At 40.0% G+C, this 27,429-nt stretch overlaps 1 protein-coding gene across 1 annotated transcript in view; it reads left to right on the plus strand.

The window, feature by feature from the left end:
• The window catches only part of UMODL1 (uromodulin like 1), a 35,721-nt gene extending 22,514 nt beyond the window's left edge, over positions 1–13,207 (plus strand). Inside the window, exons 11-16 of the mRNA XM_032220377.1 lie at positions 412–554; positions 1,482–1,718; positions 2,769–2,928; positions 4,063–4,159; positions 11,085–11,276; positions 12,185–13,207. Coding sequence (XP_032076268.1) covers positions 412–554; positions 1,482–1,718; positions 2,769–2,928; positions 4,063–4,159; positions 11,085–11,269 — 822 coding nt within the window. The 3' untranslated portion in view covers positions 11,270–11,276; positions 12,185–13,207. The remainder of the gene's footprint in view (positions 1–411; positions 555–1,481; positions 1,719–2,768; positions 2,929–4,062; positions 4,160–11,084; positions 11,277–12,184) is intronic.
• Positions 13,208–27,429: the final 14,222 nt, after the last annotated feature.

Raw genomic sequence — 27,429 nt, forward strand, 5'->3', positions numbered from 1 at the left:
ATTCTTAGAAAAAAGATGATAATAACAAAAAATTATTCATATGTTATCCATAAAGACCACATGGAAGGACAGGATTTGGGCTTTGATTCACAGTTTAAACAAATTGTTTCTGAAATGTATTTCTCATTCTTTTCTGTTACTGTAATGTAATTCTTATTTTTCCCAAGGATCTTCTACATATTAGATTCCTCATCTGAAATCAACTAATTATGAATAGTTTAACTAAATGAATAGAATACAATCCTTGTATAATCAGCAGGTCCTGAATGGTTCTTCATTTTACTGTTTTGCTTACTTTATAGCCCAGCCTACACGTATCTATTTTTTCACAATCCTGCTTGCTATCTTTTAAATTAAAAATAAATAAATTACAAATTCAATATATCTTTCTCTGTTGCACTTCTTTTACAGAATACCACACACACCATTGCAAGAACTGTTCTTCGCAATGATTATTCTTCCCATGGGATTATCTACCACTTAAAGATTTCAAGTCAAATTCATTGTATCTTTCAGAACAATCTCTTAACTTCATCTGGATATACTTCAGAAGGGTAAGTAACTTTTTAGGAAATAAGAACCAATTACATTATTTTAGACATCAAATAATTGTTGTAAAGGTCCAAATTACAGAATTTAAAGGATAATTTCTGCAAAAGAGAGTGGGATATTCAGAGCTGATCTTCATTGTAGACATTGTATTAAAATATAGGTAACTCAACCTATATTTTATCTTTTCATGAACAACTTATTTAATGTCTGGAAGTAGCAATAGGGAGAAATTACAGGCTTAGGGTTATATTTCCAATTACCAAAAGAGCCATGGTGGCACAGTAGTTAGAATGCAGTACTGCAGGCTAATTCTGTTGACCGATGACTGCCAGCAGTTCAGTCGATTGAGTCTCACCAGGCTCAAGGTTGACTCATCCTTCCATCCTTCCAAGGTTGGTAAAATGAGGACTCAGATTGTTGGGAGTAATATGCTGACTCTGTAAATCACTTAGAGAAGACCGTAAAGCACTATGAAACTGTATATAAGCCTATTGCTATTGCTATTTGCAAGACAGAGTAAACTTTACTTACATGAAATATTTCAGGTTTATGAAGATTTGTAGTCCAATTACGTCCTAAGAAATTTCCCTATAGAAAGGTGTAAAAATAGTAAGACAGTCCTAATAAAGTATGTGAAATAGATTTTTTAAAAACCAAAAGCTTTTAATTTGTTGACACCAATATAGTAATCAAATTCTAATAATCTTTTATTTTAATTATTCACACTCTGTTAATATTTATGCAACTGTCTTTATTTTTTTTTTAGACATTGCACAAGTAAAAAGTGGTATCTTTTTTATTTCCTTGGCTGAAAACTGAACAAGGGGGCACTTTATTCTTTTGTAAAAATAATAATGTTTCTGTGCAGACACAGGACATAGTTTATAGAACTAGTCTACCAATGTTAACAATGGCTCATTGTCTTTCAGAATTTATACCATTTTTGAAGATTTACATGGATCTGGACACTTCTTAACAGAAATGCGATTGCTTATTGGCAATTCTCCAATTCCACAAAATTTCAGCATCTCTGGCAGTGATAATATAGTAATTGAGGTGGGAGTTCAAACAAGAAGCAAGAAACTCAAAGTGGTTGTTAGCCAATGTTGGGCAACCCCAACCAATAACTCAATGGATCCTCGCTCATTTCATTTTATACATGGCGGGTATAGTATACACAATGTATTAAGATGTTATTACAAACCTTGTGAATAATAAAGACAAAAATTTATAGAATGGTATCAGCTTTTATAAGCTTAAAGTTGAAACACCGGCAATGTAAATCTACTCTTTTTTGTAATGGTGACATTTCAATTTATTAGTTAATCCAAGCTATTATTTCTTGGCTTCAGCCTCTTAGCTGCTAGGTATATTTGTTTTAATTATATTCATATACTTGGTTATGAAAATTATTTAGATAATATTTATAAAATGGGGAAACATTTCAGAATAAATGCATTCTGAATTTTTGGTTTCTAGTTTTAGTGCTTGAGCTGTTCCATCATTCCACATAGATAATTTTAGCAATCAAATTGAAGAAATGAAAAAGTAGGCTAGGGTAGGAATGAAACGAAAATAGGTGAGAAAAACCATTCCTCTTTCTAACATACATGTCTGCAGACTTTCAGTGAATTAAATGCAGGTATATGTTATACCAGTGGCGAGGTTTGCTTTTACAAACTTCACTGTTTAAGAAGTTGGCAGAGGTAGAAGCAAGGGAATTTTGTATATGTGTTGATGGAGGAGCGTACCTGTCAGGAAACAGATGACAGGTGACCAATGGCTGAATGTCTGAGTTGAAGTATCTCAACTTGGGGAGCTGCTTCTTGGTTACTTCTGCAGTAAGAAGGAGAGGAAGAATAATGGCTTCAGTCTCCAGTGGGCAATTGTATATATTATGAAGTATGCTCAAAGAACAATATGATGCTATTTTTTATTTTTTTATTTATTTGAATTTATATAAGTCACTTGTTGATGCATATCCCTCTTAGATGTCATCAGATCTCTATGAAACAGAAGAAATTTATAACTAGTGAAATATGTTTCTATCTTTACTAGAACTATCAGCCATTTAATAGCTGCAATGGAACAGCATTACTTTGATACTCTCTTTTTGGAAAATAACCACATTTTTGTCTGATTATAAATAGAACTGTAAATCCATATAGATCAAATTCTATGCTTCTTTAAATGTTTAATTGAGCTTTCTTTTTCAGTTGTCCAGTTCCAAATACAAACACCAACGTGATTGCAAATGGGATAGCCAACCGAGCCCGATTTAAACTGAAAATATTTTCATTTGTCAATGGTTCAGTGGTTTACTTACATTGCAAAATCCAAATTTGTGTTGAACTTCCTAAAAGCACTTGTAGAACGGTAAGGAGTCTTACTCAGTTGGAAAACAAAATGATTTAAAAAGAAACAGAACGATTGTTTTGTCTGTTCCCAGAATATGGTACTTTATAAACCAAAACAAAATAGTACAGAGCTCAGAGATAAACTTAATCCATAATTTTCTTCAACAAAAACTGGAAATGCAATAGTTAACAAAAAGAATATTAAGTGCTATGTAGGCTCAGTGGCTAAGACACTGAGCTTGCCAATCAGAAAGGTTGGCAGTTCGGCGGTTTGAATCCCTAGTGCCTTGTAACAAAGTGAGCTCCCAGCTTCTGCCAACCTAGCAGTTCGAAAGCATATAAAAATGCAAGTAGAAAAATAGGACCCACCTTTGGTGGGAAGGTAATAGCATTCCATGTGCCTTTGGCATTTAGTCATGCCAGCCACATTACTACAGAGACATCTGGCTGTTCAGCTTTGAAACGGAGATGAGCACCGCCCCTATACTTGGGAACAACTAGCACATATGTGCAAGGGGAACCTTTACCTTTACCTATGCTGTTTGCTGTTATTTCCATTTTGGTGTTTATCTACATAAGAATCTTAAATGATCTTACAATGAGATCATCATAAGATTCTAATGTAAATAAGCTTCGATCTCTGACAGAAATTCTGCTCAGCAACACAGAAATTCTGTTAGGCAACAAATCTTATGTATAAATGCTTAAAATGCTAAAAGTGTTATAAATACTTTGAACGCTGTCATTGAAGCAGATAGAGGGCTGTGGTTTTTAGAACTTGCTGACTTCTATGGGAATATATAGCAGCTATAGAGAATTTAGCATTTTTGGTTGCATCCTAAGTCTGTGACTGCAAAGAGATTTATAGGTAGAAAAGAATCATGAATATTATTCCCTTTAATGTTAGGTAGCATAGGAGGTCTCAGAGATGTAAGTAACCTCAGACTTGGAGTTACTATATCCTATTACACTAGACCCAAATTCTATCTAAGAATGCCTTCAAAGTTATAACTTGATAACTTGACTTATATATGTGATTATATGGCAATAGTGTTTTTAAAGGATCTCTAAGAGGTTTATTACTTAGTAGTCATAACGTAGAACACATTTATTCTCCAAATAGTGATTTCATAAGTGTGTTTCATTCTTCCAGAATTGCCAGGGTTTCCGTTTTTGGAAAACAGGTGAAATTATTGATACACCCAAAACAACTTGGGGTCCCCTTCGCAAATTCAGTGGTAAACCACTAGGTAAGTCAGAGCTTCAGTAGAAAGTCACCAGGTAAACGGTTTAATGTTGAAAGAGAGCACAGAATTATTGAAAATGGACACACTGTGAGTGCAACCGAGTCAACCAAGAGAAGCCAGAACCTTTCTACTACAAAGCTCAGCGTAGGAATGGGCAAATCTGACAGGCTTAGTTCTTCTTAATGCCGCATCATTAGAAATGCATTATGTTTGGGATAAGGGTAATTTGGTTTGTTTCCATTTCTTCAAATGTGTTGCATTTGGTTAGTTGAATATAATATTTAGCGTTGAATTTACTCTAAAAGTTTCAATTAAAATGTTTAAATATTGTGCACATTTCTCAGAACTGTACGTTTTCTTTATCATTTTGTGTATGTCCAGTTTTTGTAAATGATTTTCCATACTGATTTTTTAAACATAATTTTTATGTATGTAGGCCTTTTAGTTCAGATTTCTGCCTAGGATTTATGTCTGTTGTTACTGATGAGGTTCATTATAAAATGTAAACTACAAATCTCAGCTGCTTACTGTTTCATTTGATGTGTTGGCTAAAAATCTGAAAGTAAATAAATGTGCATTCAAATGTGGACTAAATGAATCTCTTCCCCAATCCCAAGAGTGTGTGTGTGGGGGGGAGGACACACATCACCAAATGAAATCTGATACTAATAATGCAAGGACATCACTTTCTCCTTGCTCAAGCTCTATGAGAGGCATCTAGTAGCTAGAATTCATAGCTACAATTAGACAACCTGTGACATTGGATCATCATTTCACAGTTATTTCCTTACCAGGTTCCTCAATGCCTTCAACAATGGCAGCGCTTCATTGTACTGCTTTCCTGGAAAAGCTCTTAAAAATCAATATATTGTTTCACTGGAAAACTTGTTAAAAATTCAGGGAGATATTCAGAGATGTATCTGCCTTGAATATAACCTGTGTTGAACTGTACAACACAGTCGAACACCAGGAGTTGACCACAAAAAATGTTTTATGACACTTTGAATTATTATGTCATAAAATGTTTGCAATCATTTTTATATCATAAAACTGTTTATAAAATTTGCCAAGTGTGAATTTTATGGGAATTTTTCGATTCTGGGTGTATTCTGAAATTAGCCCATTTGAGATACATTGGTTGAAAAATGATTGCTCTGTGCTGCACCATTTCAATCAGTTAAAGGTTACACACAGACAAACAAGAGTTTTAGTACTATATAAATGCTGTTAAGTTGCCCGGTGTGCTACACTGTCCTTAATGAATGCTCTCCCATTTTTCTGCTATCTAAAATCATGGTAGAACTGAATACAGCTTCAACAATAAGTATATATCAAAATTCAGCAAAATATGGTAATCGTACTGTTCTTCAACATTCTACAGAGAGATAATTGTATGTGTTAGATCAGGTAATGGAAAAGCACACTCCGGCAAAAGGCAACAACAGCTCTTTATTGTAACAGAACAAGTATGTACAATCCAGCAAAGGTTGAGTCTGACAGCAGTCCTTTTATAGGGAGCTGTCAGACCCTTCGACCAATGAGATTAAACCTCTGTTCCCGCCGGAACAGAGGACCTTGGTGGAAACCACTATAACTGAAGCTAGTATCTAACACCCCTCCCCTCTTAGATGGAGTAATCCTACTGGTTACGTAGTCACACAAGTAGGCAGGCTTTTTGGTAGTTCTGCCTGACCTGCGCAGTTCAGTCAGAGGGTGTTCTTCGGACAGGTCGGATGGACCTGTTTGCTCCGCAGCTCTGTTTGGTGGAAGCTCCTGGAACCTTTCACAGGCCACGGCTGGAGCTTCTAGAGCCGGTTCACTCAAAGCTCACTCTGGGCTTGCAACACAAGAAGCTAAGTATCCCAATGACTTCGGGTTTGAGTTGGCTGTGGAAGGAGTGACTTCGTGCTCCTTTTGGGTAGGGCTTTCGATAACTTAAGCAGGAGTTACCTCTGGCTGCCTAAGAGTGGAGTTGGAGAGGCAGCCACGGAGTTGGTCAACGTGCTTTCTCCAATTCCGACCATCCTCGAACGCTATAAGATAAGAGCGAGGCCTGGTGATGCCTATCACTGTGGCAGGAATCCACAGAGTCCCCCGGCATAATTGTGGGTGTAAACTGAATCCCCTACACTAAAGTTCTGAATTTTGCTTGTGGAGTCGGGGCGATGTGGCAGAATAGTTTGGGTGTAGCCGGTCTAAGTGGGACCTTAGCCGACGACCCATGAGAAGCTTGGAGGGGCTTCTCCCTGTAGTGGCACGGCGTGATGTGTTGAATTAGCGAATAGTGGTCAATCCGTGTTTGCCAATCTCCCGGGCCCATCCTGGAGAGGGCCTCTTTTGCAGATCTCACCATTCTCTCTGCCTGACCATTGGAGGCCGGATGGAATGGCGTGACCAGGGCATGTCTGATTCCCTGTGCTGCTAAGAAGGTCTCGAATTGCATGGCCATGAATTGGAGCCCGTTGTCAGAGATCAGGACATCGGGCAGGCCGTGTGTGGAGAAAAGTCTCCGTAGTACCTTGATGACTGCTTCTGCCATAGTGGAGGTTATCAGGACTACCTCTAGTCATTTCGAGTAGGCGTCCAGAACTACGAGGAATGTCTAGCCATGAACTGGGTCAGCAAAATCAATGTGTACCATGGTGGTTGAGGTCGCTCCCACTCCTTAGCGGGCGCCTCTGGGGGAGCTGGTTTGGACTCCTGGCACAGTGTGCAGGTAGCCACCCATTCTTCAATCTCCCTGTCCATGTTAGACCACCACACGTAACTCCTGGCCAAAGACTTCATCCTGATAATTCCAGGATGCCCTATGCACAAAGCCTCTAATACTGCAATGCACAGTTTATGTGGAACAATGACCCGGTCCCCCCCACAGCAAACATCCATTGACAACAGACAATTCCTCACGCTTATAATGGTATATTTTGAATTCAGACCCAACAAGCTCCTTGGGCCACCCACTGCACACCCAGTTCAAAATTTGTTTGATGGGGGAGTCTTTTGCAGAGTGGTGGGCAACGTCACAGGATGAGACAGGACCAGTCTCCAAGCAGTCAATGAGAAGGACTGGCATCTCGGGGGTAGGGTCAGCAAGACATTCTGGCAGCGGGCAACGGCTCAAGACTCGGTGTGCCCCAAAGTGGAGCCTGGTCAGTGGATGAACCGGTAGAAGTAGGCAGCTAGGAAAATGGTCCATCTGGTCATCCGTGAGAAAGTGATACTGGAGTAGGTCGGTCCCCAGCCAGCAACCCTAGTAGTGGTTTGTGGTGTATAATTAGATCGAAATCACAGCCATATAGGTACTCATGGAACCTTTTTACTCCGTCCACTGCAGCCAAAGCCTCACAGTCCAGCTGGCTGTAATTCCGTTTGGCAGCGGACAAGGTCCTAGAGTAAAAGGCTATGGGAGCCTCAGTTCCGTTGGGCTTGTGATGGCTTAGGATGGCTCCAATGCCAAATGGGGAGGTGTCACAGGTCAGCAGCAGTGGCAGGGTCTGGCTGTACTGCACCAGGAACATGTCCGCTGACAGGAGTCTTTTTACTGCGGCAAATGTGGCAGCCTTAGCTCTGCCCCAGGACTACTTCGCATTCTTCGCTAGGAGATGATGTAAGGGCTCAACAACGGTGGATTTCTGTTTAAGAAAGACAGTGTAGAAATTAAGGAGCCAGAGGAACGCCTGCAGCTCAGTTTGATTGTGAGGTGTAGGGGTGTCCTGAATTGCTTGAATTTTTTTCATGGTCGGGTGAATCCCAGAGCCTTCAATTAGGTATCCTAAGAATTCAACCCTTGGCACATTAATTTGGCATTTTCTTTTTTGAGACGGAGGCCCTTGTCTCAAATTTTGGTCAAAACAGTTCGCAAACGTTTGAAAAGTTGCGCCTCATTTGTAGCCGATACCAAGATGTCGTCAAAATAGGGGACGACTCCTGGAATCCCCTGCAAAAGCCGTTCCATGACGCTTTGGAACAGTCCAGGGGCGATACTAACTCCAAATTGCAGGTGGTGACGTTTGAATGCACCCCTGTGTGTCACAATGGTGCCATCTATAGGCAATTATTGGTATGCCTGTGCCATGTCCAATTTAGCGAATAATTTGCCGTGGCCTAAAGAATGTAATAAATGCTGTACAATGGGTACAGGGTAAGCACTTTATTGTAACACTTTATTGATTGTGCATTTATAGTCCGTGCAGATGCAGACAGACCCATCTGATTTGACAGGTGTCACTATTGGGTTCTCCCAGAATGCGTGATCAACCGGCTCTAGGATTACCTGGCCTACGAGCTTGTTAATTTCCAGATCAATATTTGGGCAGAGAGCGAAAGGTACTCTCCTGGGTTTTAGCCTTATTGGGGCTATGTTGGGGTCCAAATTAAAAGAGATTGAAGTCCCCACATACTTACCCAGACCGGTGCTGAAGACGTCCTCAAACACCTTAAAAATTGCTTCAGCGCTCTCGTCTTTCAAGGCATTGACACCGGTCACTTCTAGGCCCAGGGCTTCAAACCAGTCAAGCCTCAGGAGGGTCTGCAGGTCACTGCTGACCATCGTCACTGGAAGCTGGCTGCTGTATTTTTTGAATTGCACCCAGAAGGTGCCCTGGCTCACGATGGGGACCCGATTCCCCTAGTAATCATGACGGCGGATGTCAGGGGCCCGTAGAAGCTGCTTCTTCAGGCTAGGGATAGCCCGCTTGAGCGTGGATCATGGCATGATGGTCAGTGATGACCCCGTGTCGATCTCCATTTTGCATGGAGAGTCCTCGATGAGGACTGTGACCTTCAGTTTTTTTGGCTGCCTAGTGCGGACTTGGCCGATGGAGGTGTGGTAGGTGACTCTAGTGTCGCCCTCTGAGTGCCGTGGTGGCTTCTGCCATGCCCCTTGGTTGGGCCTCTGCTGGCGGTTAGCTCGGTTTCTTGGCTGCCAGGTTGTTGTGGGGTGCTCGCTGGGGTGCTCTGCAAACTTTGGCGATGTGCCCCTTTCGCACACAGCGCTGGCAGATAGCGAAGCGGATATGGCAAGCCAATCGGGCATGGTCTCCTCCGCAGCTAACACAAGGCGGGAATCATGGTTCGAATTTGTGCGCCGGCTTGGTGCGGCTACTGCGCATGCAGCAGCTCTCATGTTCTTCACCTTCTCGGCTCTCGGCCTCTGCAGCCTTGCGAGGTACGCATGTGTGCTTTCACGCATCTTGTGGAGTGTTTTGGAGCTGCAGGGTTTCTGTTGATGCCCTGGCTTTGTCCAAGGCAATTTGTAGAATGAGGTTAGATTTGGCAAGTAACCTCCTCTGTAAATTAATGTCCCGCACACCACATATGATGCGGTCAAGAATAAGCTCATCAAGGTCTCAGAACTCACAGTACGTTGCGGCCTTTCGTAGCATCACAATGTACTTGTTGATTGACTCGCCTTCCTTCTGGTTGCGAATTTTAAATTCGTGCCGGTGGATGTGCTTAGATGGCTTGGGAGCGTAGTAAGTTCTCAGCGTCTGCTGGAGCATGGACCAAGCGACTGATTGTAGCGGCGTCGGCTCTGACAGGTCTTTGGCAGTTTTGAACACTTCCCATCCACAGTAACTGAACGTGTTCTTCTTGCGGCCTTCAGAAAGGCCTATGAGGTCATTGTCTTCGAGGAAGCAGTTGAACCTCAGCATATGCGAGTCCCAGTGCTTTGTGACTGGATCATATGGAGTCAGTGGGGGGTGCATGGCCATTTTGTGTTCTGAGGGCACTTTGAGTTTGCCACTCAAAAATGGGTGCTCAAAGCCGTGCTGAGCTCCGGGCTGGATTTACTTGCTGGATTGCTACACTCTTTTTGGTTTACCTAGTTGCCTTCCAATCCCACCCTCGTCACCAGTGTTAGATCAGGTAATGGAAAGGCACACTCAGGCTAAAGGCAACAACAGCAATGAGATTAAACCTCTGTCCCCGCCGGAACAGAGGACCTTGGTGGAAACCACTATAACTGAAGCTAGTATCTAACAGTATGTAAGGAATATTTTACTTCTAGGCACCCTCCAGTCAACCTCTTGTGATGCTACCTGTCCTCTAACAATCTCAGGGTTAAGGTTAGAGTTTCTTGTTTTTCTGCTGGGAGGCTCTGTCCATTTTAGCTCTCTTAGCAGCAGTAGCAGCAGCTCATTTCAAAATACAGAACACATACAAAAGAAAAACTGGAATCATTCTAGCAGTGAAGATGAGATTCCTGCAGAACACCATATAGGCAATCTATGGTATCGTGAGTGATAGAATAAAATAAACAAATCTCCTTTCCCCTAGCAACTAGGGGAGCTCTTGCCAATCAAAATAAACTACCCTAGAATTATTTGTAGCTAGTTTTTCTCTTTCCCTCCCCTCCCCTTCCTTTCTATTCCATCCCATTTCATTGTGACTGATACTTAGAAACTGCCTGGACAAGTCCCTGCAGGTTTTCAGAAGTAGTTTGCCATTTCCATTTTGACTAGCAAAAATGGCTAGTCGAAGATCAGATGGCTTTATGCCTAAGCAGGACTAGAACTCATGGTCTCCTGGTTTCTACCTGTTGCCTTAGCCACTGCATCAAACTGGCTCTCAAAGCTAGTCTAACTTGACATAAAAAAGCTCAAAATGTACCTTGTAATTGATTGGTTTTTTTTTACAGCTTCGCAAATACAGCTTCATTGACCATAACAAGAAGAAAATAGATTATTTCTACAAAATGAGATTTATTAAGACTGCAATTTTCTCTGTGTCATTTGTCATTCTAAATTACAAATAAACTACAATTACCTAAACTGTACAGATTACAGTAAATCCTTTGTAATGAGTTTATTTCCATGCATATGATTGCACTCCTGCAGTGAGGCAGTATTATAATGATCTGATCACATTTTATATAATAGCATTCAATTTATAGCAATGGTAATTTTTTCAATTTCTTTTGCTTCAGCTGGATTAAAGGAAAAGAAAAAAAGTGGTATGGGAGTAGGCTATATCGTCCTCATTGTTATTGGCGTACTTGTTCTCGCGCTGGGAATAGCAGGACTTTTGGTATGCCGATACAAACACAAGGCTGGGACCTATGACATCAAAAGGAGGACTGAGTGTTTTAACTACCGAGCCTTCCATGATTGAAATACATGTAAGTTTTGCTAATTAGTGAATTATTTTTCTCAACAGCTAGCTTCCTAAGTCCCCCCAAAATCCACTGAGGTGACTGTTTAGAGGCTTATAGCTACTATTAAATGGCTGAAGGAAAACAAGGAGTCCCGTCCTTCTTTTGCTTTGCAACTGACTAGAGTTGGTCCTGGCTTTATTCTCAGCCTAAATAACAAGTGCAGGAAATCAGGAGTCCAGGCAGTTCAAATGAATATATGTTTATTTTTTTTTATTTTTTATTTTTTTAAAACAGAACTTTTTTATTTTTCTTTAAAAAAAACACAAATATGTCATCATTTGTCAATCATTAAGACATTGAAGTACAATTTTTTGTTGTTGTGTGTTCCCCTCCCTCCCTCCACCCCCCCACCCCCCCTCCTCCTTCCCCCCCCCCGACTTCCCAGAACCCGTACACGGTATGGATTTTTAACTAACACAGTCTAAAATCTATTGAGAAAAAAGAAATAAAGAAATTAATGACATTCTAGATTGACCTTAGCTTCTTCTTACTGAACTGACTTTTAACAGTTTAAATCATTTCTGATCTTAAGAAATGATTTAAGTTAAGTTAAGTTAAGTTAAGATCGGAATATATGTTTATTGTATGCTAATGCTCTCTACATGAATCTGAACTACTAACAGTCAAGGCAAATTGGTGGTAGATAAAAGTCAACAGAATTCAAGGTAGGCTGGACTTAGATCTCTTGTGGGTGCGAAGGGACTTATGACTGGTGACACATTTGACCCCTCCCTCAGGCTCAGCCTGGTCATCTCCTACATTAACCTAATACTGATAGCACAAGTGGATTGAAAGATGATAAGTGGGCTGCAAATGTGATGTCCTGTAACTCATCAAATGCACTCACTCCTTATTTTCTCTTGGCATTCTAGCTGGAATCTTTCTATAAATATATTGGTCCATGAAATGCTGGAGGTGAAAGGCAGAACCAAAGCAGCTGATACTCAGATTATCGGGCCTCTGAGAACTTCTTATTACATTTATGTTGCTATTGCAAACCATTTGCATCATTTCAAGAGGGAAGAACATTCACCAGTGATTTTGTAATTGGATGTATTTTTGCTCTGCCTCCCAGTTCCACAATTAATATCACTTGCTTTTAAAAAGGTAGAAAACTTTTAGCTATGTAAGAAAGTAAACCAAACATGTTCTTTGATCAGAATCTTCCTTATATGTACTGTAATTTTTAAATACTGAATGGATCATACAGTGCAAAATATCCCTTTCTTAAAACTCATGTCTCCATGAAGTTGCTTCTGCAGATCTCTAATTCTTACAATAGCTTTCAATCCAACATTCAACTTCACACATCTATTTGGCAGAAAACTTACTCATTCAATTTCTCTTTGGATAGTTAGCCTGGAAGCACTGAATGTGGACTTGAAATGAGGGAGAGAAAGAAAAAAGGGAGAGACAAAGGAAGGAAGGGAGAGAAAGAAAGAAACCAGAAAACACTATCAATTGTAATACAATAATACTTGGATCTTCAATGATTTGGATGTTTTCTGAGTCTACAAAATTTGCTAGAATTTTGCTATAGGAACAGCCTTTTAAATTTTTTACAATGCTTAATACTTCAGTAATTGTAGCAAGTAAAATTGCTGCTATAAAATAGATTGATTTTGACAGACTAAGAGCTAAAAGTAAATACAGAAACTTTGCTGATGTGCTTTTAGAAGCTGCTGAATTTTGGGTATGTTTATTATAAATCTTCATTCCAAAGAATGCTATTTGTCTTATAAACATATAGGAAAGAGGAACTATTTTTATAGCTATTGTTTTTGACTTTCTATATCATACTAAAATTAAGTGAACATTACCACTATTGTAGGTGATTTGTGAAGTGGGTAGAGCTGAAAGAGAAACTGAACAATTTGCTTTCAATATATGCCAAATAAAACCACAGTCTTCAATTAGATATACAAAGCCTGTATACTTACCTTTATGTCTGCTACTTTAATAAATACATTTTGTAAATTTATTTGCAGTCTTTTATTTTAAATACTACTCAGTTATTCAAAACTGAGAGATTCTTTTATACCAAATCTCCTAATTCAAATTTAAACTTTAAGGTTATACCTCCCTCTATGAAAGCTTGTAAGTATTATTTTAATCTCTGTACAGAGACACTCATGTAGATGGACACCTGAAATGAATATGACCTATGGAATCCTATAGGAATAATTTTGAATGTGGTATCATGTGATAACAGCCGATCAGAATATCTCAATTAGACTGTGCTTAATCCATTATTCAAGTGCAAACAGGACCCCCGAACAGAACCGCCGAAGAGGAAAACAAACGTTTCCATTTGTCGCAACCAAGAGTCATCTATTTCAAAGAAATGTATATTTCTTATGCTACCACTCAAACTCCCCCTAGTAATGCTACTTTTTGCCTCACTTCATGGCTTTTGTGGGGTTTGGGTGAAAGGTTTTTTTCTTGCTTCCTAAATATGTCTCTTTTATAAATTGTGCAAGATATACATTTTAATCTTTTTTGGACCCTAAAAATTCATTTGTATGATTTCTGACTTTTGTATCCAATATCAAATAGCAACAGTACTGCTATTTACAGTGCTTTACAGCCCTCTTTAAGTGATTTACAGAGTCAGCATATTGCCCACAACAATCTGGAGCCTCATTTTACTGACCTTGGAATGATGGAAGGCTGAATTGTGCCATGAAGTACAGGTAGTCCTTGTTTACTGACCAAGTTAAGATCAGCAAGCTGGTTTCTAAATAAAGCTATTGCTAAGTGAAAGCACAACTGTCCTTAAAATCTTACTTCAGCTTTCCCTTGCTTTACAGAAATGTAAAGGTCATAAATGCAAGGATTGGTCACAAAGATATATTTCCATCGCTGAAATAATTGTGAATTGTTGTTACATGAAGCACACTATATGAGGAATATCTATACTAGAATCCTGTTCTGTTACTCTGTGGGACAATAAAATAGGCTCAAGTTAAAGGCCAATGATTTTAGTATACAGAAAGTTTGTTTCACAAGAGAAGAACATGCAGTTGTATAGACCCCCATTTCTCTCACAACATAAGAAAGCTTTGCATTTATTATGATGTTTTCTATGCCCAAAATATTTTGCTTACTGAAAAAAAAGTTTGCAATTGCTTAAGCTGAAAATATGTTTTTTGTAAAAGACAGAAAGGAGTAGCTAACCCAATACAATGCCACCAATACATAATGCTAGACATACAGTGATAAAGAAGTGTTTGGTTTTACTGGAATAAGTACAACAAACAAGTTTAATACATTCTTTTATATTTATTCACAATTTTACTAGCCAGACTAGGCCATTGGAACACTAGCTTATATAACTAAAACATAATCATTACTGTGCCTACGTTGTGAATAGTAATATAACTATTATTATTAGTAAAGGACATGGAGTAAATCTAAGGTGTTCAATGGATATTAAGAAATGTTCTAGACCATGAAAAAATGGCATTTTTAGCCAAACAATAGGCAAGTGTGAAATAATACGTTGACAACTGCAGGAAATCCCAACAGCCAATACAAATATTAAATGAAAGTTCATTTTAATTGATATTCTATAGTTGGTTGTGAATGCCTGACTTTATAATTATAATCTGGAGGACTTGCCATCAATACCGTGTTTCCCCAAAAATAAGACAGGTTCTTATTTTCTTTTGACCCTCAAAATAAGCACTTGGCCTTATTTTCATGGTGATCTTATTATTTTTGAGGTCTTATTTTTGGGAAAACAGGGTAGCTCTTAAAATTGCTTTGCAATCAAGATGACTGTGGACTGTCCCCACTTGTGAAGCCTAGTTGGAGATTTTGGATGGTGCTGCACCCCATTCCTTAACTTAGTATGCTAGAGGGCCACACGCCAACGCAAAATGTAGTTGCCTCATCTTTATACTGATCTTTAATTCACTTAAGTTCCACAAAAAGAATCAACGGGGGGATGACGGATGGGGGGGAACAGTGGCAGAGCATATCACGTGCAGAAAGTCACAGGTGACCTCTTTGACAGGACTCAGAATCTGACTATAAATTTAGTGGATACCTGCCAATAAAATACCTGTTAAAAATACTGGAATCAATGGATCAGTGGTATGACTCAGAATATGTCTTACTGTATTTTATAGGTTAGCTATCACAGGATAAAGTCGTATGTTCTACTTTGGCAGAGATATGCTATTTAATAATACTGCAATAGTGTATGCTATGTGCTAGTCCAATATTAAAGTTGACTAATAAGTTATTAGTAAATTTATAACTTTAATAGATAAAGTAGTTTTGTCTATGGAGATTCTCAGTCATCCAGGTCATGGTTGTCCCAAAGGTGCTTTTTCAAAAGGTAACTGGGCTTTCTGTTTTTTCTTTGAAGACATTTTGCTTCTCATCCAAGAGGTGTCTTGTTAAAGCCATCTGGAAGTTTATGTGTGTCATCAGGGTCACCTGAGTGGTACAAATGGGTGTGCAGCCTTCTTGAAACTGTTGAAAGGACAGTGTTGTATGTTGGAGATGGATGATGTTGTATCCCTCCTGCTCTGTTGAGAGAGGGCTGTTCAGTTTTGACATAGATGGCCGCTTTAACCCCTCCTTCAAACTAGCGGCTCTCTCTGTCCAAATGTGGACATTGCTGTTTTCAAGAGTTGCCTTTGTCTTTTAAATGTAGATGGACTGCTAAATTTTATCCTGATAGGTTTGTTTTCCTATGTTGTGCCATGTGTTTATGAAGTGGTTGTTGGCTCACTGAGTTGTACTGCATATATCACGTTGCTCAATTTGTTTCTGGGTATTTTATCCTCTTTGGGTGGACAAGTTTCTGCCTTAGTGTATTCTTCGTTTTGAAGTGTACACGTATGTTGTGTTGGTTGAAAATCCTCCGGAGCTTTTCTGATATTCCTGTAAAGCATGGGATGTTGTCTGCAAGGACTTTAAGTCATTCCATTCCCCATCATCCAGTCAGAGCTGAAGAAGCTTCTTGGATGAGAAGCAAAACTTCGTCAAAGAAAAAACAGAAAATCCAGTTGCCTCCTGAAAAAGCACCTTTGGAATAAAGTACTGTTTATCTATATTATATTATATTTCTTCTTCTTTTTTTTCTTCTTTTTTCTCCTCTTAAGGAATATTTCATATAATTTTGTTATTTTGGTGTATCTTGGTATTTTGCTTATATTTTGATTTCTAAAATAAATCTTTATTTTTAAAAATATAATACAAGTAGATACAAGTATAGAACTGTCAAAAAGTAAACAAATGCTACTTAAATAAGGTTTCCTTTGCCAAGTTAAATCCTGGCTTAACATTTTATATCTGCTTATGTCATTCCAGGGTATTTCAAGTTGCCTGAGAAACTGTTCTTAAAAATGTAAATAATGGCTAAGATATTTAGGCAAGAATAAAAAACAGATCTTTGTTACCTTGATGAATATGATTTCACTTGTAAAAATATCAAAGTTTTCTTTCAATAGAAATTTAATGAAATTGGCTAATATTTTGATGAGGTTGATGGGGTTGATGAGTTCCCCTCCCCTCTCGACTTGTATGGCCGTATGTCTCTTGTGTATTTTAATTATATGTATTGTGTTTGTATCCCCTTTCCCCTTTTGAGTTGTTCGCCGCCCGGAGTCCCTCCCGGAGAAGGGCGGCATACAAATAAATTAAATCTGAAATCTGAAATTTTGCACACTACCTTGATACAGACCAAAATTAGAGTGATTTCCATAACACTGCATTTGAAATGCAGATCTAAGCAAAATGGAAGTCAACATTTAGTATGTTGGACTAAAAACCCTATACAGTAGCCCTTGACTTACAACAGTTTGTTTAGTGACTGTTCAAAATTATAACGGCATTTTTACAACCTTTGCAGCATCTCCAGCATCTTGTGATCAAAATTCAGATGCTGAGCAACTGGTTCATATTTATGACAGTTGCTGTGTTCCAGGTTTCTGTGACCAACCTTTGTGACCTTCTGTCAAGCAAAGTCAATGGGAAAGCCAGATTTACTTAACAACCAAATTGCTAACTTGTCAACTGCAGTGATTCACTTAACAATTGTGTCAGAAAGGTCATAATATGGAGCAAAACTCACTTAACAAATACCTCACTTAGCAGCCGAAACCTTTGGCTCAGTTGTGGTCATAAGTCAAGCACTACATTTGTAGTGTTTCCCTGGAAAATAATCAATTGACTTTAAGATATTATAAGAAAAGATTATTTATATAAAAAAGATCTTTTATTTAATAAAAGAGAACCAAGAGGAAAAAAATATAGAAAGAAAAAAGAAAGTAACATATCAACTCTTTCTATCCACCTTTCTTTCTTTTTCTTTCTTTCCTTTCTTTCTTTATCATCTATCATCATCTACCTCTTATATAATCTGCCTGCCTGCCTGCCCGCCCACCCGCCCATCCATCCATCCATCCATCCATCCATCCATCCATTCATCAGCAAAAACTTAATCCCAGCCACATGTCTGGATTTGTATTCCCTATTGCAATCCCAAAGAAATTTAGTAAAAAATGTGAGTTTAGCAATATAAAATTTGGTTATTGAAAATACCTTCCTTTTGCTTAGAAGTTCTCATAGAGCACAAATTATGACTTTTTATATTAAGCCAAAGCCAACTCTTATTAGGAATTACTTAGGGCTCAATTATTTATTGCAACATTGATTTTGTGAAAAATAATTAAACATCATTATTAATGGTACAGACCAGGGGTGGGTTTCGACCGGTTCGCACCGGTCCCTGCGATCCGGTTGGTCGCCGAACCCGGAAGTAAGTAACTTCCGGGAACGGCGAAGCCCCCCCCCCCGCGCCCGCCCGCACACCCGCGCCCGCTCCTTACCCGGTTTTTACGAATTCTGCGCTTTCCACGCATGCGCAGAACGCATATAGCGCCTGCGCGATCCTCCAGGAGCAGCTGGAGCATCGCGCAGACACTAGTACGCATGCGCGCGCCACGTGCGTGCGCGAGGACGCCGCGTGCGTGCGCGAGGACGCCGCCGGCCTCGTTCCAACCGAACCGGTTGGAACGGGGCGAGAAACCCACCCCTGGTACAGACCTACAAATTTGTTAATCCACCTTTTTGTTAGTTCTTTTTTTTTGTTAGGCTCTGCAATTTTTTGTTAGGGTATTAAATGATTGTTTTCATGTTCTTATACACTACAATACACTAGCAGAGTTGGAAGGGACTTGGAGATCTTCTAGTCCAACCCCCTGCCTAGGCAGGAAACCCTATACCCTTTCAGACAAATGGCTATCCAACATCTTCTTAAAGACTTCCAATCTTGCATTACTACATGTCATTTCAATCTACATGAGAAGCAAAATGCACATTGATCACTGCTCATCTAATGGAATTTCTGAACACATTCCATTCCATTCAATTCAGGTTTCCTCACTGTTTGCACAAAACTTCACAATTGGAGCAGGAGGCAACCAGGAACTGGGATAATGAGAGATGCTTCAATATTGACCTCAGTGCAGTGGCAGCCTGGACAGGCACATTGGCAAAGTTTGACTTCTGGAATAGATTCAGAAGAATCAAAACTCATTGCTATTCTGGAGTTGTATAGATTTATTACCTTTGTTGTGCAGGCTTTTTCTGGGGGGGGGGGGCATGGACTCCCAGGAGAGTTGGTATAGCTATTTGGTAAGAATAGTTCATATTGGGAAGGACCTCCTTCATAAGGTTCAAGCTTTGTGAATTTCCTGCAGGAGGATGAGCCTTTCATATCTTTCAATACCCTTACTCCAATTTTGGCAAGCATTTATGAGAACCCAGAAATTTTGGCAAGTGACACATAGAGGTTTCAAGACAATATGAAGAGCTTCAGTGAACCAAATTGCATTGCTTCTTTGCCTTGGCAAATAGAACCAAATACTTCCTGCAAGAGAGGCTGCTCAAGTTGAACCTATCAGCTTTTAATGTCCAAGGTGCAATATAATGTCAACAGAAGGATTGTTTGCCAAAGGTTCTGGGAGAATTATCAATGTGGTGACTACAGATATCAGCATAATCCTAACCTGATAAGCAGTAATTTCAGTGTACATTTGTTTACGCTGTTTACCTCTGCAAATATAATCATTTGGCATAAGTGGTAGATAATAAGATGAAACTTGAAACATTTATTGAAAACTAATTTAATGGATTGATTAAAGATTTTATTTTCCTCTATTTCTGTAAGATTGACTTATAGCTGACAATAGTATTTGGGTTAGAATACCAAGTACAGGTTATATCTGAATATTACATATAGTGATATAATAGTGGGATGAATAGTACCCTGTGTGCAAGAAACACAAAAATAGCACAAATGAGATAAATATAATGTCAACAGAAGGATTGTTTGAAATACTGTAAGTACAGCCAAAAGTTCTGAGAAAATTCTTCAGTTGATCAATGCAGTGACGACATCTATCTTAGCATAATCCTAAACAGACACAATAGAAGTTTCAATGTAAATTTGGGATGATATTATGTTTACATCTGCAAATATTAACATTTGGCATGGGTGATAGATAATAGATGGACTTTGAAACATTTATTGAAATCCAGTTTTATGGCTAGCATACCTAGCATGAGTGACATCTGAGTATTACAGATAATGAGGTAAAGTGCATAGTTCTATGTATACAAGACAGACAAAAATAGTGTGAATGAGTTGAATAGTCTAAAAAGTTTAATTCTGACATGTTTTTTCCTCCCAAATGTGGCCTTCATTGAAAAAAGTTGTAACTCATGTTGATTCTGAAATATTAGATATGCATATTCATTATTTAGAAATTATGGGTTTTTAAGTGAAGATATTAGTAATCTCTTTAATATGAATCAGATCTATCTACAATGGAACAGTTTTGTCTCCCTTCAGTGTCAATAATTCAATAAAGAACTGAGCAAATTAAAATGGTGAAATTAGTTAGGGAAGTATTTTTCAAAGTAAAATACTTCCAACCTCCATGCCCCTCCCCTCTGGGAAATCCAGGAAGGAACACTCACAACTTCTCTAGCCAATGTATTTCCTGGAGCTCTATGGTACTGGGTCATTTTTTCTTATAAAAGGAGGTAAAAGGTTGTCTGTTTTCTTGCTTTAAAGTTTTAATATCTTCAATGAAAGTACTGAGACACACAGAGAGAGGGTTAGACAGAGTGTCTTTTGTCTTGCCCCGATTAGGATTTCTTAAACAAATCCACTGGGCTTTCAACATGAAGCCAGAAAATTGGGACTTTTTAAAAACGCCCTGGGACATGGGACAAATTGTTATAAATCGTGACTGTCCCGCCAAAATCGGGACGTCTGTTCACCTCAGTTTATCTGTCTTGTATTATACACACCAGCACTTTTTCTTTGAACCTGGATCTTCTCTATAGAAAGTATTTAATAATTATTTTGTTTTTCTGTTTTAAATTATTATGCCCATTCAAAAGACAAAATGAATAATAATAGTCATATGCTGTTCCAGGAAATTGCCATGATGAACTTTTAACATTGCACAATACATGGTTCATTTGAAAACAGACAATATTATCCAAAGGAATATGCAAAGAATTGCCCACACAGAGAAAATAGACCCCCCAAAAAGGAGGGGGGAGATGGAAATTAATCAAGGAGAGGAGCAAGCTGGAATTAAGGGGAAACTTCCTAACAGTGAGGACAATTAATCAGTGGAACAGCTTGCCTTCAGAAATTGTGGGTGCTTCATCACTGGAGGTTTTTAAGAAAAGACTGGACGGCCACTTGTCTGAAATGGCATAGGGTCTCTTGCTTGAGCAGAGAGCTGGACTAGAAGGCTTCCAAGGTCCCTTCCAGCTCTATTCACTTCTATTTTACACAATTCAGAATAAGCGGAAACTAATGGTATATGATGGGTTCAGAATCATATAGCAATACATTTGTATTGTTGCTATGTTGGCAAATCATAATAGCCATTTAATATTACATATTTATTTATTATCCAAATTTGTATAGCCACTCAACTCACATATAGGTAACTCCAGCCAATTTATAATATTAAGAATGATATAAAAGGACATAGCACACACACAAAGACCCATGACAGCAGTAACACAGTCAAATCAACCACTTGACTGGATCCATTGATCCCCAGGCCCACAGACAAAACCATGTCTTCAGGGCCTTCCAAAAAAGCAAGATAGAAACCAACAAGCACAGATTTCAAACAGCAATACTGACTTAACAAAATGTTAAAACAGCATGAAGTAGAAGGCTTTAATTAATTTAACCTACAATTTTCCAAGCACTCATAGGCGAAGCTGCCCTACAATAAAAAAGAAAATGATTATTATCCATTTTTGCTCTTCTTTCATCCTTAAATTTGGATAATTATGGATAGGGAAGCCTTACTGATCATGTGTTATATATAATTTATACTTATGTTATTTGGTATATGTATATAAAAATCTTATGCTTATGAAGATATATAGAAACTCTTTATATATCTTGAAGCTTTGCTTGGGTATGAACTAGAGGAAAAGCTATACTGGACCTAATTCTTACTAATAGAGAAGAAGTGATAGAGGGAGTTGAAGTTGCCAGAACCTTGGTTGAGAGTGACCAAGTCGTACTGGAATTCAATAAATTGCAAATACAAGGAATAGAATGTAATCCAACCAGTGTCTTAAACTTTAAAAGAGCTGATTTTAACAAACTCAGGGCCCAAGTAAAATTTCATGGGTTAAAATTCCTAAAGGGGACAACAACTCAAGAAACATGGGAAATATTGAAAAAAGGGTCATAATATCCCAGTCCAACACAATACCATTAAAAAAGAAAAATAAGAACTCCAAGAAGAAACTAGCTTGGATGCACAAAGATCTCTCTGATAAACAGAAAGACAAAAAGGATAAGTACAAAAAATGGAAAGAGGGGCACATAACTAAGACAGAATAGCTGCAATTAGCAAGAATCTGCAAAGGTGAAGTCAGGAAAACAAAGGCTCAGAATGAACGACGACTTGGAATAAAAGTCAAAGATATAAAATTTATATCCAGTAAAGAGAAGATGGCAAAAAAGTAACAGGCAGTAGAGGGAAAGCAGAGATGCTTGATTCATTCTTTGCATCAGTCTTCACTAGTGGTGGGATTCAGCAGTTTGCACCAGTTTGTTAATCCCCCCCCCCAATATGAAAGTGGACCCTGGGTGCTGCGCTGTGTTGCAATGGAGAAGCAAAGGAGAAACGGGCAACAGAGTGTCAGGTATGAGGAAAAGAGGAGGGAAAGTGGTCTTCTCCTTCCTTGGCACCAGCCTTTCTGTTACCCATTTCTCTATTGCAGCACATCACAGTGCTTTGAGGGGGGGTAATTTAACAACTGATTCACCCAGGGTCAGGTTGGCTGTTGTGGGAGACTCATCCCAGATGTGTGGCAGAGCTGGACGATGGGGATGAGTCATTCCTCCCACGATAGCCAACTTGACCCTAGGAGAAACGGTTGTTAAATTATTTGAATCCCACCACTGGTTTTCATCCAAAAAGAAACAATAGCCCAACCTAACAAATACATAACTGTAAAAGGCAGACTAGAAATAAAAATTAAAATAAGCAAGAAAATGATAAGAGTACACCTGTCTGACTTTGGGATGATATAAATCACTGGGACCTGATGGATTACATCCCAGAATTCTGATGGGAGCTGGCAGATGTTATCGCAGAACCATTGTACCATATCTTTAAAAAATCTTGGAGCACTGGGGCACTACGAGAGGAGTGAAAAGGAGCTGATGTGGTTCTCATCTTCAAAAAAGGAAAAATAATAGAACCAGGAAACTACAGACCAATACTGGATACTGGAAAAGATAATTAAAAAAATGATCTGTGAACATCTAGAAACAAATAAAGTTATAACTAATAGCCAGTATGGGTTTGTTAAAAACAGATCATGCCAAACCAATCCTATTTCATTCTTTGACAAAGTGACTAAATTAGTAGACCAGTGAAATGCTGTGGACATAGTATACTCAGCAAGGCATTCAACAAAGTGGACCACAACCTACTTCTTGGTAAACTAGGAAAATGTGGGATAGACAACATCACCACCAGACGGCTATGTAACTGACTGACAAACCATACTCAACGAGTATACCTTAACAGTACTATATCTACATGGGAAGTAAGCAGTGGGGTACCATACAAGGTTCCATCTTAAAGCCAATAATCTTCAATATCTTCATAAATGACTTAGATGAGGGAATAGAAGGGAAACTCATCAGATTTGCAGATGACACTAAACTGGCAGGAATAGCTAACACCGCAGCTCAGGATCAAAAAAGACTTTGACAAACTTGAACAATGGGCCCTATCTAACAACATGAAATTTAACATGGAGAAAAGCAAGGTTTTACACTTAGGTAGGAAAAACCAAAGGCACAAGTACAGAGTAGGTAAAACCTGGCTCAAAAACAGCAATTGTGAGAGGGATTGTGGAGTCCTAATGGATGGTCACTTAAATATGAGCCAGCAGTGTACATCAGCAGTCAAAAAAGGTAATAAAATCTTTGGTTGTATAAATAGAGGCATTGAATAAAAACATGTGAAGTATTAGTATTGCTTTATAAAACCTTAGTAAGGCCACACCTGGAATACAGCATCTAGATTTTTTCACCACATTACAAAAAGATGTTGAGCCTTTGGAAAAAGTGCACAGAAGAGCAACTAAGACAATTAAAGGTCTGGAGACTAAAACATATGAAGAATGGTTGCAGGAATTGGGTATGGCCAGTCTAGAGAAAAGAAGGATTGGGGTGACATGATAGCAGTGTTCCAATATTTGAGGGGCTGCCACAAAGAAGAAGGGGTCAATTTATTTTCCAAAGCACCAGAACGCAAGGCAATGGGTGGAAACTACTCAAGGAGAGAAACAACCTGTAATTAAGAAGAAACGTCCTAACAGTGAGGACAATTAACCAGTAGAACAGCTTGCCTTCAGAGGTTGCACAGGTTGCTTCATCACTGGAGGTTTTTAAGGAAAGACAGGACAGCCACCTATCTGAAATGGTATAGAGCCGTGATGGCAAACTTATGGCATGCATGCCACTTGTGGCACGTGGAGCCCTCTGTGTGGGCATGTGAGCCGTTGCCTAGCACAGCTCCACGGCATATCCGTGCACAGCTCCTACTGGCTAGCTGATTTTCGGATCTACCATGCACGTGGGAGATGGTGCATGCATGCGCAGGGGGCAGGGGGAGCATGGGAGGTGCAGTATGCCCCCCTGCTCTATTTTTGGCACTAGGAGTCTTAAGGAAGGGCCTCCAGAGCCCGGGGGGAGCCCATTTTCGCCCTCCCAAAGGCTCAATGGAAAGTCTCCAGAGCCCGGGAAGGACAAAAAATGGAACTTCCAGAAGTCCCATTTTTCTCTTTACCAGTCTCCAGAGGCCTTCCTTGAGCGTCTGGGAGGGCGACAACGGGCTTCCCCGGTCTCCAGAGGCCCTCCCTGAAGCCTCCTGGTGCCAAAAATAGAGCATTTTTCCAGCCGCTGGAGGGCCTCTGGAGTTCGGAAATAGGCATGTTTCTGGCCTCCGGAGGGCTTCTGGAGCCCAAGGGAGGTTGTTTTGACCTCCTAGAGGTTCAAGGAAAGCCTCCAGAGCCTGGGGAGGGTGAAAATGGAACTTCTGGAAGTTCCAGAACTTCCGGAAGTTCAGAAATGAGCAAAGGAAAGAGAATAATTTTAAATAAATAGAAATAAAGAAAAGGAAACAGGATTTGAGTGTTACCTACTTTTAAAAATCTCTGCATTCTAATAATGAAAAGATGATATTCTGTATGGTCTAGATCTGTGATGGTAAACCTATGGCACACATGCCACAGGTGGCACGCAGAGCTCTCTCTGTGGGCATGCCAGCTGTTGCCCCAGCCCAGCTCCACCGTGCATGTGCGCACACCTCCCACCAGCCAGCTGGTCTTCAGGTCTCTGCCATGAATGCACGGGGGGTGGGGCGCATGTGCAGGGGGGCACCCACAATACCTGAAGATAGAGATAGAGAGATAGAGAGATAGAGAGATAGAGAGATAGAGAGATAGAGAGATAGAGAGATAGAGAGATAGAGAGATAGATAGATAGATAGATAGATAGATAGATAGATAGATAGAGAGAGAGAGAGAGAGAGAGATGGGGAGGGAGAGAGCGAGCTGGGGGCTATGTTCTGATGCCTGAGTCTGTCCTTGCCATTGTGCACTTGCCTTTCTGCAAGGAGGAGGGGGAGCTCTGTTCCAGAGCAAATTCAGGAGCTGAGGTGGCCTGGGCACCAGTGGCAACAGGTGCATACCTGTCTTTTATTTTTAGCTTAAGAACATTGTCAATGCAAATATAAACTGTTACACATGAAACAAATATAATTTTGTAGCACTCTTGTCAAATCAAATCATTATTCATTACTATGTATCATTCAGAAATATTGTCCTTTTGTTCTTAGAGAAGTGAAATACTTATTTTAAAATATATCTTCTTGGGGTTTAGAAATGGTGAAAAAAATTGGCTGCATTATCAGCCAACATCAATGGCAAATTAGTCAGAATTATCTGTTGAGATTCCAAGCCTTGTGTGTCAACTTTCTCACGGAAGACTCAATGTTTATAGGAAGCTGAATGGTCAACAGTGAGTTAGCGAGTCTAGGTTAGAACAAACTGATTCTAAAGCATAAGCAAATATGCTTGAACAAATTATGTCCATAATCACAGAACTTATGGTTCAAATAAACTGTAGTGTGGGAAAGAAATTGAGTCCTCCCTTCACATATTCTTCCTTCTATAACTCAAATCAAAAATTAAAATAGGCTCTAGGCCAGTGATGGCGAATCTTTTCAGCACCGAATGCCCAAATTGGAACACAAATTGGAATGTGCATGTGCCGGAGCGCTGGAAACCTGAAAATCAGCTGGCCAGTGCACATGCCTGTTTTTTGGCTGTTTTTCGGGCTGTTTTCTGCCTGTTTTTCAGGCCGTTTTCCACCTGTTTTCCAGTCCTGAAAAATTGACCTGGAAACTGGCCCGAAAAACAGCCCCCCCCCCAAAGGCCCAGAAATGGCCTGAAAACCAGCCCAGAAACTAGCCTGAAAAACAGCCCGAAACCAGTCTGAAAAACAGTCTGGTTTTTTGGCTGGTTTTGGCCGATTTGGGGGGCATTTTCAGGCTGTTTCCCAGCACTCTGGCACTCATGAACACATGTGTACCAGAAACCAGAAGAGCAGCTGGCAATGGTGCATGTGCCCACAGAGAGGGCTCTGCGTGCCACCTCTGGCACAGATGCCATAGGTTCACCATCACGGCTCTAGGCAGTTCAAAGTGCAACAGGAAACACTAAATGTAATAGGATGCAAACTTCATCTGACTTAACCTGAGATCTCTTTAATCCAGAAGAGAAACAGCTTCCCCTCCTACTGCCCCAGCAAAAAGTGCCCTGTTTCCAATCAACAAATCACAGCTCAGTAGGATACCTGCTTTTTGCGCATGTGCGAGTTTGTAAATGGCCGGAAGCTTCTTTGCTCTGGTGGGATAGACGAAAAGAATATCGGAAAACACCATGGTCTCTATCAGCGAGCCCTGCAAAAAAAGGGCTGAACGGTAGAGTATGTCCTGGGGGACCTGGTGAGATGATCAACTGGGGGGTTGCTCTCTCTGGATGGTCGCCAGCCTGTGCGGTTGCTGGTGGTTCCTCTTGTCTTGGCGGCAAAGATGGCGGCGCCTGGCGGCTTCTAATATCGCCGGCGCTTTTGGCCTTACTTTCGGACTTGGAAACTCAGGAGAAATTCAGGAGAATTTCTCCTGGGATCGCACTGACACTATCCTGCCAATGAGGGGGTGGTCGGTGGCCGGTCCAGACGGCGCCAATGGGATCAGGAGGCTAGCTCTGCTGCCGCCGCCACGGCCCTCCCAGCCCCCCTCCCTTGTCTTCACTGTATCTTGGCTTGCAGCAGTCTGGGCGGCCTTTGCCTCTGTTCTTTGTGATTGGGAGAGCCCTGGAAGCCTTGGACCCTTTGGCTGTATTGGCTCGTTGTCTGTCTCCATGGGGTGGGGTGGCTGTTTTGTGCGGTGCTGGACGGAGGTGGACAGTTGATCTTGTTTAGCATTGTTACGACCCCTTCGGGCGCCCACCCCCACCCCAT

This window comes from Thamnophis elegans, chromosome 6 (genome assembly GCF_009769535.1).
Source record: "Thamnophis elegans isolate rThaEle1 chromosome 6, rThaEle1.pri, whole genome shotgun sequence".
Lineage (NCBI taxonomy): Eukaryota > Metazoa > Chordata > Lepidosauria > Squamata > Colubridae > Thamnophis > Thamnophis elegans.